Source organism: Schistocerca cancellata, chromosome 4, assembly GCF_023864275.1.
Source record: "Schistocerca cancellata isolate TAMUIC-IGC-003103 chromosome 4, iqSchCanc2.1, whole genome shotgun sequence".
NCBI classification, from domain to species: Eukaryota; Metazoa; Arthropoda; class Insecta; order Orthoptera; family Acrididae; genus Schistocerca; species Schistocerca cancellata.
Genome location: NC_064629.1, coordinates 820,383,096 through 820,402,774, shown reverse-complemented (window position 1 = coordinate 820,402,774; position 19,679 = coordinate 820,383,096). Strand labels below are relative to the sequence as shown.

General features: G+C 38.0%; 1 protein-coding gene across 1 annotated transcript in view; it reads right to left on the bottom strand.

Moving 5' to 3' along the window:
- The window catches only part of LOC126184448 (dynein axonemal intermediate chain 3-like), a 215,446-nt gene that overhangs the window by 8,183 nt on the left and 187,584 nt on the right, over nt 1-19,679 (bottom strand). Inside the window, exon 10 of the mRNA XM_049926839.1 lies at nt 13,932-14,399. Within this exon, the coding sequence (XP_049782796.1) occupies nt 13,932-14,399 (468 nt within the window). The remainder of the gene's footprint in view (nt 1-13,931; nt 14,400-19,679) is intronic.

The window sequence follows — 19,679 nt, the reverse complement described above, 5'->3', positions numbered from 1 at the left end:
CAATAACTAACAGACATACAACAATGAAACTTCCAGTACTTACACATTGAACACAAATGTATGCAGGGATGCCAACCACATTTCACTCCAACACACCATTGGCGCAAAATTACAAATGTTCCAGAATTTTTTGAACAGACCTCGTAAGGGCAAAGAAAGTAATGAACCTCACAGTTGAGACAGTTCCTATTTTACAATGGAATGTAAATGGGTTCATGGCACATGTGGAGCAGGTCTGACTCCTAGCTCAAGGAAAACCTTTGTGTTCATGTCTACAAGAAACACATTTCAAACTTTCTGATGTATGTGTGCTAAAGAGTTAGAACCTCCAGAGAATAGATGACCTAGTGAGGATAGATCTAAAGGAGAAATAGCCATCTTTGTTGACAATACAGACAAATCCTCACCTCTCTCTGTCAATAACAGCCTCCAAGGAGTTGCTATTAGAGCGCATTTGCAATACAGAGTTACTGCATGTTTCTTCTACCTGCCTTCTGATGAGCCAATTGACCAGGGGACTCACCAACCTTACAACACAACTACCCTTTCCAATTTCTTGTCTGTGGGGATTTTAATGCACACCGTGTGTTACAGTGATCTTCTACCACCTGTCACAGAGGCCAAGTTGTTGGAAGTCTCTTATTAGCTGAAGATTTGTGTATTCTGAATATGGGCCAGAAAATGTGCTTCAGCAGTGCTAAGTGTCATTCTCTTCCATCAACTTTTCATTATGTTCACCCACTCCCGTGCACACTGCTCTGTGGGAAGTGGCAGATGGTCTACATTCCAGTAACCACTTCCCAATCTTGATCAACTGCCAGAAAGAGTAGTTCCTGAAAGAGTCACCAAGTTGGGTGCTCAGCAAGGTGAACTGGACATTGTATAGCTAACTTGCAATATTTGTACGTCGAGACAGTGTCCAGGAATGGCAGGAATAGGTGGATCATGTCACCACAATGATCCACCATACGGCCGATACATTCATTTCTAAGTTCTCAGGACAGTGTCCTGCAGTTGAGTGCAGAATGTTACTCCACAATTTAGGAGAGGTGTGCAGCCATGCATATGCTCAAATTCATACCATCAGTTGAAGCCCTCACAGCCTTTTGGGTTGTGAAAGTGAAATGCTGTCATAGTATAAAAGAGAGCAAGAGAAAAAAGTGGCAGACACTATTGAACTGTATACACCATTTCACTATGCTGTCGATTATATGAGAGACCAATTGGAGAGTATCAGGCAAATGGTCAGGTGCCCAGGTACTGCTGTAATGAAGAATGGTATTCTCCAGAACAATTGTCCAGACTTTACTGCATAATGGCTAACTCCAGACAGGACACAGCTTTCCGTCAACATCGAACAACCACTGAGAAGGGTAATATAGGCTTTAATTCTACCAGCAAGGAAGTTTACAACCATCATTTCTCAATGTGGGAGTGTGAGTCTGCACTGTCTGCAACAACTGATATATCATGAGGACACCACAGCATTCATTACAGTGTGCTGAAGCACCTCAATGGAAACACAAAAAGAATCCTCCTCAAACTTTTTAATTTTGTTTTTAAAACAGAACAATTTCCTAACTCATAGAAGGAAGATGTTTTAACCCTTCCTCAAACATGGGAAGGATTATACAAGCCCAAGTAGTTACCATAGTGTTGCCCTCACCAGCCACATGGGAAATACATTGGAGCAGATGATCAATCACAGCCTTGTCCGATTCTTTCAGAGTGGGTTCAGGAGGTACCAGTCTACCACTGATAACCTGACTCTGCTGGAAGTGGCTATACAACAGATTCTCCTGCACAGGCACCACCTAATAGGTATATTTTTTGACCTTATCATTACAGTACTACCTCGAGGTATAATACCATCAAACAGCTCCACCTATTGGGCTTTGGGAGATGTCTTACAGTTTTGCTACAGTTCATTCTGTCTGTACATTATTTTAAATATTGAGTTGATAATGTCCTCTCAGGTCATTTTATACAGCAGAATGGTGTCCCTCAAGTTAATGTTTGATGTGTGACCATCTTTTTAATAGGTATAAGTGGTATTGCATCCATGGTAAGGAGCCCTGTGCAGTGCTCCTTCTCCATAGATGAGTTTTCAATCTTCTGTTCTTTTTCCAGTTTTCCAGCAACCACACAACAGTCCCAGCTAACCATTAAGAGCCTGAGAAATGGGCAGACAACATTGTTTATAAATTTTCTACTGTGTATGTTCTTTTTAACAGTTCCAGAAGCATTGTTAACCTTCTAGAAATTAAAACAAGGGGCATCATTATAACTTTTAAAGATGCAATAAGGTTCCTGGGCCTCATGTTTGATGAAAAAGAAAGTTGGTTGCTGAGATATGAAACCATGGTCTCCAAAGCATGCAGTATTTTAAAATGTGTAAGCCACATGACATGGGGAGCAGACAAAGTGTTTGCTCCAATTTTTAGAGGCTTTATATGACCCCACCTCGATTCTCATTGTAAATATATGAGACTGTTTGGTGAGCATACTTGAAACTCCTTGACCCAGTTCACCATGAAGAATCAGGCTGGCTACAGAGGCACTTAGGACCAGTCCTATTCCCAGAATTTGTGGCTAGAGCTATGGAACAACCACTTAACATAAGGTAGCTACTGCTGATGGTACAAATGTGCAAGACCTCTTACCTACCACGATCACCTGTGCATCATACTACTGTTTGCCCACCTATGAAGCAACTTTTAATAATTATGTTAGAGCAGTGAAGCTCTTTTGGAATTCTTGCAGAGTTGCCTTTAAAATATGGTTGTGGCAAATATTAATGTTTTACACCAAGGTTGAAGCAAATCATTGCCTTTTCTCCTCAAGAGACTAATAGTTCTTTTCTACATGACAAATTTTTAACAACAGATATTATATCTAGTGTTATTTTTAAATCTTTTTATCAATGTTTTATACAATCTCCACAATTTCAGTTCAGTGTACACTGATGGTTCTAAACAATGAGAGTCACTCAGCTGCTCAGTAGTTTGCCCTGGATGTGTCCTCAAGATTCTCCAATCAACTGAATTTACAGTCTAAGCGATCCAGTATAAATGACCCTGAGTGCGCTGGAGCTGATGAGGTGTGACAGAAGGAAGAATTTTTTCATCTGCTCTGATTCCTCCAGTGCCCTATAGGTGATTTCACAGATGTACCCAGAAGAAAAGATTCTCCCATTGGTACAAGACTCCTTGATGTTTCTATATGACAAGGGAAAGGACACAGTATTCTCCGGGTACTAGGCCATGTTGTAATACAGGGAAGTGAGAAGGCTGGCATAGCAGCCAATGAAGCTTTTCAGGGACACACTGTAGAAATGTGCTGCCCCATACAAACCGTTTCCCCACTGTTGAGCCAGAAAGTCATAAGCTAGTGGGGAAAGGGAGGAGCAGAGGGGCTGGGAGTGTCAGAAAATAACATGCTTTCTGGGAAATCAAATGTCCAGCCATGGTGATCCTCCTTCTAGTCACAAAGACAGGATGAATTGGCTCTGACCCATCCCTGTATAGGTCATAGTCCTCTGACCCATGGCTTCTCAATCCAGCAAGAGGACCTACCAGTTTGTGGGGCTTTTGGAGTGCATGTCTCACATTTTAACAGTGTGTGATTTATATTCTGATGAGATGGCAGCAGTGAATTTAAAGGACATGCCCTCTATTTTAGCTGATGGCAAGACAAGTGTGGTATGAATTTTAAAATAGTACTGCCTGAAGGGATCTGCAGTGTGTTGATGGTCAGGAATACTCCTGTTGTCACAGTTCAAGATGATATTTTCCTTTTTATTATTTCCTTCCTGTTTAAGGATACAGGTTACTTATAAATGATGGAAAAATTGAATTTTTTAAATAACTTTATTAAATTCTATAGTATTTCTTGATTAGATTGATATATACATTATAGGGTTTCAAATGAAGAATGACTTATATATTCCAAATTTTAAAGTTACAGTCTAGTATTTACTTTTGTTTTGCTGAAGCAATTTGTTCACATGTTACTGAATGTTTGTTGCCCAAGTGCTACATATATTTGTGGAAGTACATATCCTTTAGTGTGCAATAAATACAAACTATGCCATGCATCAAGAAATTGAATGAAAAGAAATTCCATGGTAACCAGTCCACAAACAAAGCAAGCCACACTGTTGAAAGTAACCTGTGTATCAGTGCTTCAGGGAAGAAACCCCTTGGTGATTCAAATTTTTATGTTAACAATGACACTGTTTGTAGCGGATCTGTTGTTGATGATGTGGGCATCTTATCTTCTTTGATAAAGGAAATGGCAAAATGTAAACAATGTGATGGTGTAGGCTATCTGGAAATAACTGAACAACAAATTAGCAGGAAGGGTTTAGCATCAAAATTAGTTGCTCTGTGTAGATCCTGCAATAAATCTACCTTGAAAAGGACTTTGAACATTGTGCATAATTTGTATGATGTGAATTTGAAGTTAGTGTATGCAATGCGTGCAATAGGAAAAGGAAAAAAAGGCTGCTCAAACGTTTTGTGGTTTGGTGGACCTTCCTCCTCCTCCCAGTAGGTTCAGCAAGTACATAAAATACTTTAGGTGCCTTGAAGGTTGTGTGTAAAGCATCTATGAAATGTGCAGTAGAAGAAACTGTAAATATTAGTGGAACCAGGGACTGGACATTGCTGTTGCACTTGATGGGACATGGCAACATCGAGAAAATCATTCCTTGAATGGTGTTGTAAGTGCTACTTCTCTGGAGAATGGAAAAGTTGTTGATGTTGAGTACTTATCTAATTACTGCCACACCTGAAGGACATATTGAACATCAGTGTTCTAAGAATTAAGATGGTTACAGTTGAGGTATGGAGTGTGATGGAGCTCTAACAAATATTTCAGAGGTTGGTGCTCATTTATAATGTTAGATATACAAAGTACCTAAGCAATGGGACTCTAAAGCTTTCAATAAAATTAATGAGTTCCATGTTTACGGTGATACCTTGGAAACAAAACTGGAGTGTTGTGGACATGTGTAGTGGTAGTAGTAGTGGTAGTAGTAGTAGTAGCAGCAGCAGCTTTATTCATCCATAGATCTCTTTTTAGAGGGATATAGGACATTTCAAAGTATTTACAAGTTTAGACCAATTTAAAATAAACTAATTCATATACACATAAATTTACAGACTTCTAGTTAGAGACAATCATTAGAATTAGATTTACTCCTGGTACTGTATACAATACTTTTTTTTTTTTTTTTTTTTTTTTTTTACAAATTACTTATTAAATAATGTAATGCCCCTCTGTTCATATCTCACTATCAGTCACTGCACACACTACACACACACATTGTTTCATAACACTTCTCTCACTACACACACACATGCACACAGACACTGGTGAACTCTGAGCCATTTTCTGCACCACAATTTTCCATTTGCTATCCTGAAAAACTGAGTCAGCATCCCTCTATAATGAGTGAGATGTTGAGCTTAGAAAGAGATAGTGGTGTTAATATAGTGCAATGCATGGCTTTGGGGTAAGTTTTTCTAGAAAAGGAAAAAAGAAGGAAAAAACATAGTGTGATGGTGTTATGTGGAATGTTGGATGTTTTATAATCATTATTATTTATTTGTATAACATCTTTTTTTACCAAACCCCTACTCTGTTTTATCTAAGTACGCCTTTAATGTATAAAATGGATAGCATAACAGGTACTTTTTAGCTGCCTTTTTAAATAAGTGTATTTTTGCAATTTCTTTTATCTCTTTTGGTAATTTACTGTACAGTTTTATTCCCTTGGTAGAGAATGCTGTTCATTTTTTCTTGGCAAGTGTAAGTTGAGTCTAGCTCTTGTTCCATGGTCATGGACAGAACTGTTTGTGCAGTAATTACCAATGCTATTTTTGATGTGTACAACTGACTGGTAAATGTATTCACACAGAGCAGTTAACATCACCAGTGTTTTGAACAGATCTTGACAATGAGCTCGAGTACCATTTTTGATTATGATTCTTATGGCTCTTTTCTGGAGTTTGAAAACTGTGTTCATGTAACTAAAAGACACTGCATGTTACACACTGATGATAGGATTCTAAGGGCATAGCATGCTGATGACATTCTGTTTGCAAGTACCTTTGTGTGTTCACACCATTTCAACTGCGATTCAATATTCATTCCTAGAAATTTTGCGTTTGTTACACAGTCTACAGAGGTGCCATCTACATTTAATTTAACACTGTCATTTTCCCTCTTCAAACTGAAATTAATGGCATTAGTTTTCTTTATGTTCAATGTCACTTTATTGCTTATTGACAAATCATAAACTTCCTTGAGAGTTTCATTTGATTTCTCGGCAAGGAGTTCTCTTGTTTTCTCAGTGACTATAATATTGCTGTCATCAGTGAAGAGAATTTTTTCACCATGAGTAACACTACTGGGAAAGTCATTGATGTATATCAGGAATGGTATTGGTCCTAATATGCTACTTTGTGGAGCCCTTATATTAATGTATTTTGGTTCTGGATCTATTTGAAGTATGTGTTATCTCTACTCTTTGTACCCTATCTGCTAGGTATGATCAAAATCAATCATTAGGTACCCCTCTTATTCCTAATGCTTCTAATTTATTTAATAGGATCTTGTGGTTAACTATACCAAAGACCTTAGAAAAATCCAAAAATATTCCTGTGAAACACTCATCTTTGTCAAGAACATCAAGTACAACCTTTGTGAATTCTACTATGGCTGACTCCGTATTTTTGCCACTTCAGAAACCAAACTGTGATTTGCTTAAAAGATTGTATGAGTGTTGGAACTTTAATAGTGGCAACTATTTATTTACAGCTCATACAAAATACATACATGTTTCAAAGTTTTACTGACCTTCAAAGTAGTCACCAGTATTGTGTGTAACCTGTTTCCAGTGATATGGAAGTCATAGGATACTCTTAGCAGTGCCAGTTGTGTTGGCAGTTCGAGTGGCGTGGTATATTGACCAACAAATTTGTAGCTGTTCTGAAGGGAATGGCGTGAAATGTTTCCTTCAGTTTAGAAATCAAGTTGAACTTACGAGGGCTTAAGTCAGGGGAGAGCAGTAGGTGGTATAGCACTTAGCAGCCCCATCACTCAAACAAATCAGCACTGTATGTGCTTGAGCATTGTCCTGCAAAATGATGGTCAGGTCCTGCAGAAAGTGTCATCACTTCTGTCTCTATGCTGTTCATTTTCGGAACACAACCTATGACCAGCTTAGAGACAGAAGTGATGACACTTTCTGCAGGACCTGACCATCACTTTGCAGAACAATGCTCAAACGCATACAGTGCAAGCTGTTACTGATTTGTTTGAGTGATGGGGCTGCTAAGTGCTATACCACATACTGCACTCCCCTGACTTAATCGCTTGTGAGTTCAACTCGATTTCTAAACTGAAGGAAACACTTCACAGCATTCACTTCAGAACTGCTACAAATTTGTTGGGCAATATACTGCCCTGCTTGAACTGTCAACACAACTGGCACTGCTAAGAGTATCCTACGACTTCCACATCGGTGGCAACGGGTTATACACAATGCTGGTGACTACTTTGAAGGTCAGTAAAAGTTTGAAACATGTATCTATTTTGTACAAGCTGTAAATAAATAGTTGCCTCTATCAAAGTTCCAACCCTCGTATTTATTCAGGTAATTCGTGAATCTGTCTTTCATAATTGCTTCTATTATTTTTGAGAATGGTGACAGCAGGGAAATGGGCTGGTAATTTTCTATGTCTTCTGCATTACCTTTCTTAAGCAAAGGTACAACTCTTGCCTGTTTTAACTGCTCTGGAAATGTCCCTGATGTGAGGTATTCATTTTTTATGTTTGTTAAGGGGCCTTGTATAATCTCTATGCACTGTTTCAGTACACACATTGGTACTTCAACTAAGCCTACTGACTTTTTATTTTTTATTTTTTGAACAGTTTTATTGACTTCATTCTCTGTGGTTGGAAGTAACATCATTGTATTTAGTGCAACATTACTTACAGCTGGTATATTTGTTTTTGAGAATTTTTGCTGTAACTTCTCGGCTACACTTGAAAAATGCTCATTTACATAGTTTGCTAAGTGTTGTGGATCATTTAGTACCTTATCCCCCTCTCTTAGCAGTATGTTATTCTGCATTTCTTTGCCTCTCCCCATTTCCTTTTTATAATATCCCAGACAGCTTTGCTTTTATTCTCTGTATTATATATTATTTTGTCATTAAATGAATTTTTGCAGCAATCAGCACCTTCCTATAGATCTTTTTGTATCTATGATAGAAATTTAAAAATTCTGGAGCATTGCAACCTTTTTTCATGGAACTTAGGTATTTAAGTGTTTGGGAGGATGTCTGCTGTTATCCATCTGTTTTTGTGAGATGTTGATACAGACATGCATACTTTTGGAAATGCCTTTTCAAAGTTCAATTTAAACAATGTGGAGAATTTAGAGAATTTCATACTCACATTGGTTTCCTTATACACTTCATCCTAGCTTTGTTTTTCTAGTTCCTTTGAAAAATCTTTTATTTTGATTTCTGCTAGATGTCGTTTGTAGGCTTGTAGTGTAGGGAATGATTCAATGCCTGGTTTTACTATTGTTATTTGACAGAGATGGTCTGATAGTCCGAGATCTTTTACAGCTACATCACATTTTTCCCTGTCCATATTTGTGGTGACATGGTCAATTACTGATACAGTCGTGGTAACCCTTGTTGTACTATTGACCAATAGGGACATGCCAAACTTTGAAGGATATTGGCTCTGAGCACTATGGGACTTAACATCTATGGTCATCAGTTCCCTAGAACTTAGAACTACTTAAACCTAACTAACCTAAGGACATCACACAACACCCAGTCATCATGAGGCAGAGAAAATCCCTGACCCCGCCGGGAATGAAACCCGGGAACCCGGGTGCGGGAACGAGAACGCTACCGTGCGACCACGAGCTGCGGACTTGAAGGATATTTATGAGGGTGCTGCTGGATTTATTTATGATATTAGAGTTGATGTTAACACCCCCACACAGAATTATGTTGACCTTTGTACTTGAGACTTTATGTAGAACTTCTGTTAATTTATTGAAAAAAGTGTCCACACTACCACTGGGAGATCTATATACACATAAAATGATTAATTTCTTGGTGATATCAGGCCCTGTTAATTCAATAGCTGATATTTCAAAGTGTTTGTCTTCACTTGCTGTACTGAGCTCATGTCTTGATTTGACCTGTGTTCCTTTTCTGATATAAATACATGATCCTCCACCCCTTGAAGCAGTTCTGCAGTAAGAGTTTGCCCTTTCATACGATGACAACACTACATGTTTGATTTCTGTCCCTCTACACCAGTGCTCAGTAACACAAACTACTGTGCAGTTCAAAGACTGGAGCTCAACTTCTGATAGTTGTATTTTATTTTTTATTGATTGCATGTTTTCATGGAGGAGTGTTAAGTCTGTGAAGTGCCCCATGTTACTCTTTCCAGTTGTTTGTTTTTCTTTGTGACATCTAGTATGTGTGATATTTGGAGTGTTAAAATCTGTCTTGTAAGTGATTGTTTCAGTATTTTTTAAAGTGCTGGAGATATTTTTTAGGCAGGGGAACCTGTTGTATGGATTTATCCTAAAAGAGACTTACTTTTCCTAACCATGACAACAGGTATTTGACCATGTGTGGCCTGAGATCCACCCCCTATACTTTCACGAATTAGCTGTACCAGTCTTCCCTTCCCGGCCTGTTTAGGTGTAGACCATGCCTTGTGAAACCCCGTCTGTTGATAGACCCAACGGGCACAAGAGAAACATGAGCGAAGTTGGCTGCCCTCAGAGCCATACCTAACCCCACATTGATTTGCCTCACAGCTCTGTCAAGGTGTGGCCAATCATGACCCTAGCACAGCTCAAGAAAGTGTATGTTGGTGAAAAAGAGGATAGGTGCTAGATTGAGGAAGCTACGAAGAGGAATGAAAGGAAAGTTGCTATCTGATGGAAAATCTCTGTCTGGCTGAAGCAGATTGACAGAAACTTAAACAGACCTTCTTCAGAGTTATTATGGACTGGCCATTAGACAAACTACACCTCTGAATGATGTTACAGAAATGAGAAAAGCAGTATGGGCCACCTACTTTCATAAGTTGTCCACAGATGACCACCCTGTTCACGGACTTTGCCCTAAAGGAGCAGATGCTTGGTGTGGTTACCAAAAAGCAAAAGAAAGTGGTCAAATATACCATCATAAGCATTCTCTTCCTGAGCCTGTTATGAATGAAATAAAACCAATTTTTAGAGACCTGAGTGACCATGTTAAGCATAGTAAATGTCTTCATGGGGGCACTCAGAATACATATGAAAGTTTCAACCATTGCATATGGGAAAGTTTACCCAATAATGTTTCTGTAGGACTAAATACATTAAAAGTTGGTGTACTAGATGCAGTGATATGTTTCAGTGATGGAGTGATAGGAAACTTGGAAGTCCTGAGAAATTTAGGCATAAAATGTGGCTCTAATATGGAAGATCAATTGCTTGCGTGTGACAGACAACGGGTGCATGAAGCTGAAAGATTCGTTCTCCAAGTTACCAAAGAAGCAAGAAGTGCTAAAAGGAATGCCAAGAGGAAGCTTGAAGGTGAAGAAATGCTGCAGGATGAAGACTATGCTTCAAGAATGTTCTGAGGCACAGTTTAATTGGACTCATATCTTCATTCACAATTTCCCATAAATTGTATTTTTCAGAATTCAGGTACAAATATTTCCTAAAGTTTATAAAGCATTGCTTTAATTTTTTTCTGTAACTTGCAATAGTCCATACTTATGTAGTAGACCTAAGCTTTATTGCAGAATCAACTAAATTATAGAAAAAATAATATTTTTAATAGGAAGAAAATTATAAAAATTAAAATGTAAGATGTGATTTTTTTATCCTTGTAAAATACATAATTGGTGGAATTAAATAGGTCTAGTACCTCAGCCATCATGTCATGCATATCTGGTAAAAATTTGGTCCCCTTCAAATGTATAACATTGGATTAAATGGTACCTCAATTTGAGGAAGCCTTTTGGGAAAAAATTGCATCAGTTTCCTTGTAATTTTTTTAATAACCCTAAGCAGTTTCAAAAATATTCAATTTGTTTAGAAAGTGTGCTGCATTACCTGATATCAACAAAGAATCTGTAAAACATGCACATTATAAACAGTACCTGAAAGAAATAGGTGTTGTTTTTTACATAATATTGAGCCAGAAAAGTACCCTGTATGCTCAATTACTTTTCAAATTGCTTTGCTTTTATTTTCTGACTCTGATGTAAACTCATCATTAGCCATTTTCTTTTCCTGATATATGACTTTGAATATGGGGTAGTCAGAAACAGTCTGGAATGCCTGTAAGGGCATAGCAGGGCAAGTGTACATGCAAAATCATGTGGCCCACCATATACAATCACTGTCAGTTGTTCTCACAGCATGGATGATAGTGCATGAAACTGCTCAGCCTTTGGCTCAGGTCTGATCCTTACTACCATTCCATGTCCAATTTTTGTATCGCTCTCTTGTTTTGTTTTAGGAAGCCAAATGGAGAACATGTTTGATGACACAGTCTCTGGAGGGCTGCTTGAATGTATGCACACAATAACCTGATTGGCTCACTTCAATGCCAATTAACTTGCAAACAGTGCAACATATCTGATTTTTCTTAACAGTTATTTTTCAGCCCAAACTACCCTGCAACACATTTACATGCTTTTTAGACTATTTCTGACCAACCTGTATATGTGAATGTATTTTGTGATATAACTGTCAAGGAGAGAAGATCTGTTGTGGCTTTTTCTGTAAATGAGCAATGTCTTTTTTTGTGTTGCTTAAGATTTTTATGCCTCTTGTTATCCATGTCTTTGGTTTCATTCTTGTGTTCCTTACTGCCCGTGTTTTGAGAGAAAACACTGTTTCAAAATAATGGTTGAAAATGTCAGAAACTTTTCCAACTTTTTGCTGGCGTCATGCATCTGAGAAGCTTCTTCCCACCTTCCTCTTGGTGATAAGTGATTGAAAGTTTCTACACTCTGTGTATTGAACCTTCTCACAGTCAATGTTCTTTTGTGATTTTGGCTGGGCAATAAATAACCTGAGAAGGTTACCACATGGGCTTCATGATCACTAAAATTTGTATTTATGCACTTTGCAGTTTATGTTGTGTTTTTCAAATGTTTGGCCCAGAGCAGTAACAGTATTTTTTGTAATTATTGCTGGGATTGTTATTATTTGTTTTAAATCAAGTGTATTTGTTAGGGTGAGCAATAGTTCTTTTCTCCTGCTTGTTCAAAGAAAATCAATGTTGAAATTCTCACACAATGCTGTTGATTTTTTGCTTACATGCATCCTATTTTGTAATGTTTAACGTTTTTTTGAGAAATGTCCCAAAGTTCCCATTTGGAGAGCAATAGATACACATGAAAACTATATTTGCACCACTGATTTCTATGACTGTTGCCTCAAGGTCTGTTTCTGCATTGAGGTAATGAAGACTGTTGACAGTTTTGTATTTCAACCCACTTATAATTAAAATAGCAGTACCTCCATTTGTATGATTTCTTTTACAACAGTAATTGGCAAGTGCATAGCCCATTATCAAATTGTGCAGATTCTCAGCCGCGTGGGATTAGCCGAGCAGTCTAAGGTGCTGCAGTCATGAACTGTAAGGCTGGTCCCAGCGGAGGTTCGAGTCCTCCCTCGGGCATGGGTGTGTGTGTTTGTCCTTAGGATAATTTAGGTTAAGTAGTGTGTAAGCTTAGGGACTGATGACCTTAGCAGTTAAGTCCCATAAGATTTCACACACATTTGAACATTTTTTTTTGCAGATTCTCAATGTTTTCATCTGTGATTGCAGTTTTGTAATGCTTTTTACATGGATAATCTTCAATTAAGTATGGATATGTTTGAATTAACTCACTAATTATGTACTTGTTGAAATTGAAGAAGCAGACACATTATAAACTGTCACAAACTTGATTACATTTCTATAAGCAAAAAACTAACCAAAATAATTTTGTGACTGCACTGGTTTTATTCATCTGAATGAAACACCATTACTTTGAAATCTCTACGAACAAAAGTATTCCACAGACCATGTTCCCTCCTGATTTATGTTATTATGCAACATGTACGAACATAGCAAAAAATGTCATTGATATTAATGTCATATCTGTTATGACAGAATATTTCAGTTTGTCCTCACAACTTTTGCTGTGTTGCTTTTGAAAGTAATTTCATCATATGCCCCAATTAATGTTTCAGCTTCCATTCTAGGATTATAGGTCCATAAAAAAAACTTAGCTATGCCAAAATGGCTGAGGCCTTGTGGGAGGAGTGATATGTCTTGATCCCCACCCCCCTCCTTCAGCCAGAATGTCATCCAGTCCAGAACTATATGCCTGTATCTATCAAAGTAACAACCACAAATTCACCCACAATGTTACAAAAAAGTAGAAATTGAATTAGAAGGTTTTGGAATGGTAATTCAATATTCTGTAAGTACATATATTGTAAAAAAGGAAAGACAATATAAGAGAAGTGAGTAAAGGGAAGAAAGTATAATGGAGAACTTATTTTGAAAGAGACTTGGTTTTGACTAGTTTATTCTTTCTTCCATTAGTCACTTCACGTCCTGACATTCTGCGTAACACCATATGAAGGAAAAGTGAATTTCAGTCTTTTTAATTTTCTGCATTAAGATTCAAGTATCACACAATCACCATTTGATGAAACTTCTTTGTATTATTAAAGCTGTAATTAGTTATTAATAAATAACTCCTATTTGAAAACTTGAAAGTTACTGACAATAGCAACACGGACTTCTCCATCTGACCTCATGGAGATCTGTTCAATTAGTAATCACTATTTTCAAATCTAATTAATAATTTAATTATCTTACCTCTTTGAGATCAGGGAATTTGAGAGAGAGTATTTCCTTATAAATACTTTCATTCATATTTATTACTTCTGTCTGCTTTATTCTTTTGGATTTTTGTTCCTCCTGTAATTTCACGAATGGCTTTTGCTCTGTTTCTAGGTGGTCATTATCTAGGTTCTTCTGACTGAGGAGTATTTCTATTGCTCGTTTCTCTTGTTTAGCATCCCATATTTCCTGTGCTTTCTGCCACTTTAATAGCTTTGTTCTTTTCTGCAATGCAAGTTCTGCTTCTTTAATGGCTTTAAGCCTTTCTTTCTCTAGTCGTATTTTCTCCTTTTCCTTTATCATTTTCAGTTTATGGAGGCGTTCAGCTTCTTTCCTTTTCTGCTTCAAAAAATCAGCAAATTTTTCTTTCCATTTTGTTGTCCATGATGTTAATAGGTGTTTGCACTCAACATGTTGTTCAAACATATTCCTCAGTTTTATAACCTAAAAGTGAGAGAAAATGTGCACTGAAATCCAAAAATATTATAAAGACCTCAATATAACAAGTATCATTGAATTTGCAAGGTTAAAAGCTAAGCAGCTGTGTGCCCTGTTTATTATCAGAAATTCTAAATAGAGAGTGTTCATTTTCATTCATTGCAATCCTCAGTCAGCAAGTAATCTTCCATGGTTACAAAACCCACCCCAAACATTAAAAACAGTTACAGGGCAGCATTAAATAGTTAAACCAGCTGCCTTTGGATGAAGGAGAATTTATGCAAGTATAATCACACCTAAAATTAAATGACATTCAAATTATTGACAGATTATATCTAAACTAAAGAAGGTAGCTTCTGTATCTGTGGCAGTGCATCAAAGCACGCCATTCCATTTGTGAGTTGACACAGCTTCTAATAAGGAATGACTTACTTCGATATTCCTCTGTTCTTTTTGGTTTGAATTCTTAAATTTCTTGCACGTTTGTGTATTTATCAGGCACAATTCAATATCAATAAGTGTGTAGTGCATAGTACTGCTGATTGCATCATGACAACCATTTGTTTTTGTTTGTAAAGACAGTTACAGTTTTTAGACCCTTTAGTTTGATGGTAGCTTCCATCCCTGCAGCAGCACATCTGAAGCACACCATTTCATTTGTGAGTACATAGCTGCTTTCTTGGATCTATCCACCACCTACGACACCATATGGTGAGAAGGCCTTCTCTTAAAATTTGTGAGCGTTATTCAGTGTCGGAAACTCACAAACCTACTTAGCAACATGTTAAGCATCAGACTTTTCCAGATTTACTCTGATAATGACAGAAGAAAAGTCTTCAAAGTAAGTGACGGACTACCTCAAGGATCTGTATTGGCCCCTCTCCTTTTCAACTTATACATTTATGACCTGCCAACCACAACCTCAAGGAAATTCATATATGCTGATGGCATCTATTTGGTAACCCAGAGCTCCAGTTTCACCACTGCCGAAAGCACATTAACTGCCGACATGGAAATCCTGGACACATACTTCAGGAAATGGTGCCTCCGCCTAAACCCTCAAAAAACTGTTACTTCAGCATTCCACCTGTGGAATAGACACTCTGACTATACACCAGAAGTTAAACTCTGAGGACAAACCTTGCAGTACTGCAGCACACCGAAGTACCTCGGAATAACACTCAATGGGTCCCTAACTTTCCGACAACATCTCTCCTATGTGGCCGCAAAAGTGAAGACCAGTAATAATATCATTCAGAAGCTTGCTGGTACCTCCTGGGGTTGCAGTGCTCAAGCCCTAAGATCAACTGCTTTGGCACTATCATACTCTGTCGCTGAATACTGTTGTCCAACTTGGATGAACAGTGCTCATTGTAGCAAGATAGATGTGCAACTCAACCAGACAATGTGACTTATCACAGGCTGCATACGTAGCACTCAAACTGCAGTTTTAAGTAACATCCAACCTCCAGCTCTACGAAGATCAGATCCTGAAGATCTGGAGAAACATTCAGACGAACCCCCAGCTACCTGTACACAGTAATATATTAATAGCAGAACATCAGCATCTGAAGTCAAGAAAACCACCTTGGCAAACTGCACAACATCTTGAAGCCTCTGACTTTAACATCAATGAAGTATGGAGAAGCCAGTGGGAAGAATCGTCAGTGTTCAACGGTCATCTGGTTGAAAAGCCTTCCATGCGAGTTCCAGGTTTCACACTCCCCAGACGCCAGTGGAGAACCATCAACTGCATCCGAACAGGACAAGGGAACTGCGGATGTCTAAAGCACAAATGGGGCTGGGCAACATATCCAGATTGTGACTGTGGAGCTACCCTGCAAACAATAAATCACATTGTTGGTGAATGCCCGAAACGAGCCTTCGGGGGATCAGTAAATGACATCCACCATGCATCACCTGAAGGACTCAACTGCATCAACAGACTGGACTTAGAAATCTAAGAACTTGTGTAATGTGTACATAATTTAGCATAATACTTTGGACATTTTATTCTGTACCTGTATTTTTCTTGTCATTTCTTACACTGCATACTCTTAAAATTAAGTATTTGATCCAAGCTCTGTATCATCATATGATAAATAACAAAAATTTGTTAGCTGATGTAACTTCTAATAAGAAACAACTTATTTTGATTTTCCTGTATATTTTTCAATTTAAATTCTTAAATTTCTGACATGTTTTTGTATTTACCATGCCCATTTCTGCGTTTTAATAACCGCATAGTGTATATTTCTGCCATATTTAGTATGGATGGGGACTGTGATTCCTGTGTTCAGATGCAATCTGAGTTGGTGACCATTTGCTCACAGCTCCAGGCAGTGCTGGCTTCAGTTATGCTGTTTGATGCTGTTGGCAATGGGCATCACTGTGGGGAGCTGGATATGGGGATCCAATGAGAATCCAGCACATCCCATGTTTCCCCCGATTGGTCCACTACTGTGGCTGCACAGCATACTGTCTGCAGTGAGGCTGACTGCTCATCCCTGATCAAGTGGGCAGTTGTTCCAAGGAGTGGCAGGCAATGAAAGACTTCCCAGGGGCTGATCGAATGGCCTCCCCAGTTTCACTAATGAATAGGTTTCAGGTGATACCTGTGTCCAAGAAAGATCCTGAACCAGATGCACTTGTTTGCCATGTTTCAAAGGAAGCTTTTCAGCCTGAAAGATCTGGACAGTCACACAGAGGGTTGGAGTACTACTAGCAACACAATGAGGTCTCTTAGGGACAGGGCAACCAAGCCAAGGAGTGGAAGAAGGCCAATGTGTGTTCTGTGTGTATACCAGGGTGAAGGGGAGTCATCCCAGATGTAGAATGGGTGCTTCTGGATGCCATGAAGAGCACTGGGTGCACCCAACTGTATGTGGTGGCTCATGTCAGTACTACTTATGTGTGTCACTTCAGACTGGAAGAGATTCTCTCTGGTTTCTGGTGGCTATCTGAAGTGGTAGATTGCCAGTCTTGCTTGTGAGATGAAGGCGAAGCCCACCATCTGTAGCAATGCCAACAGGACTGGGTGTGGATCTTTGGCAGAGAGCTGAGTAGAGGATCTCAGTTAGAGGCTTAGATAGTTCTACAACCATGTAGGCTGCAGATTACTTGACTTGGCCACAGGGTGGTGGCTGTTTGGGTTCTGCTTAATCAGTCAGGGGTCCACTACACCTTTTTTTTAGGTCAGAGGGTCTTGGGAAATTACAGAAATGGCCTCAGTCTAACAGGGCACAAGGCAAACACATGATGAGGGTAGATTTAGCAACACTCGGCATTGTGGTTGTAAATTGTTGTAGCTGTGTTGGGAAAGAACCAGAGCTCCAAGAGCAAATAGAAAGCACTGAAGCTCAAATTGTTATATGTATTGAAAGCTGGTTAATGCCAAACCTATTTTCAATTGAAATTTTTAGAAAGGACTTAATGGTGTTATGAAAGGATAAGTTAAATACAGTTGGTGTAGGAGTGTTTATTGCTGTTTGAAGTAGTTTACCTTGGCAAGAAATTGAAATAGAGAGTTCCTGCAAGTTAGTATGGGTAGAGGTTATAATTGACAACCTGAAAAGTTAATGATTGATTCCTTTTACTGACGCGCCCTCACCAACTCAGATGATACAGTTGCTGAACAGTTCAAAGAAAACTTGAGTCTCATTTCAACTGGGCACCCCACTTATACAATTATAGTTGGTGGTGACTTCAATATACCCTTGAAAAGTGGGGGTAAAACTGTTAAGGACCCACTTCAGATTGCCAACATATTTAATGAACATTTCACAAATATAGCCATAAATTTAATTAAAACTAAATGCAATTCCAATAGCAAGGTAAAAATCCCCACGAATGACATGACAATGTTCCTTTATCCAGTAACTGATTCAGAGGTACTAAATGCTATAAATAAGTTAAAAAATAAAATGTCATGTGGGTGTGATGGGATTCCTGACAAAGTCATTAAGCAAAGTGCAAGAAACATAGCCTCGCATCTCACTGAAATTATAAATGAATCTTTTAAGACAGGGGTGTTTCCATCAAAACTTAAAATGTCAACTATAAAGCCACTTTACAAGAATGGTGATAAATATGATGTTAGTAACTTTAGGCCTTTATCAATGTTGTCAGGTTTCTCAAAAATAATAGGAAGGATAATGTATCAGAGACTATACAAATTTCTTATCAAAAATAGAATATTGGTTAACGCGCAAAATGGTTTCCGTAAAAATAAATCAACTGAAACAGCTATCTTCAATTTTTTGCAACTTGTTCTAAATTCCATAAACAGAAAGGAATTAAATTGTTTTTAGACCTATCAAAGGCCTTTGATGTCATCGACCATAAGTTACTGCTTAGGAAGTTATATGCCTATGGGATACGTGGAGCTGCCCACAAATGGTTTGAATCATATCTGTCAGACAGGTATCAGAAGGTGGAGATAAGCCAGGCAGATAGGACATATTCATCAAGATTCGAGAGAGTTTTGTATGGAGTACCCCAGGGATCTGTATTAGGGCCATTACTGTTTTTAATATTTATGAATGACTTACCAAGTCAACTATCTGAAGCAGAGGCAGTACTGTTTGCTGATGATACAAGTTTGTTTGTTAAAGCAAATAGTGAAGCTGACTTACAGGAAAAAGTCAGACAGATGGTTTAATGAAAACAGACTCATTGTGAATGCCAAAAAAAACAACGTGGATCAACTTCAGACATATTACAAATAAAATAAAAACTAACCTTACAGTATAACTGGGTAAGTGTAAGATTGAACAAGCATCATACACTAAATTCTTGGGAGTATGGTTTGATGAACACTTAAGATGGGAAAAGCATGTAATATCATTGAACAAAAAATTAAGTCAAACATGTTATATACTTAGAATGCTTAAAAGCTCATGTAATATTAAAACAGTGTTATGTGTTTATTTCTCATTCATGCACAGTTTATTAAGATACGGCGTACAGTTTTGGGGGAACATCAGTCTAACAAAACACTCATTTAGACTACAAAAGAAGGCAGTCAGAATAATAAAAGGTATAGGATATAGAGACTCTTGTAGGCAAGCTTTCAAAGAATTAAAAATCATGACACTACCATCTTTATACATATATGAAAGCATATGTTTCTTAAAAGAACACGAGGAATTTTCTACATTAAACAGAGAATTTCACAACTATGAAACAAGGAACAGGAATGATTTCCAGAGAAAAATTCATAAAACAGCTATGTATCACAAAAGTATACTATACCAACCCAAAATCCTCTACAGTGCTCTCCCCAAA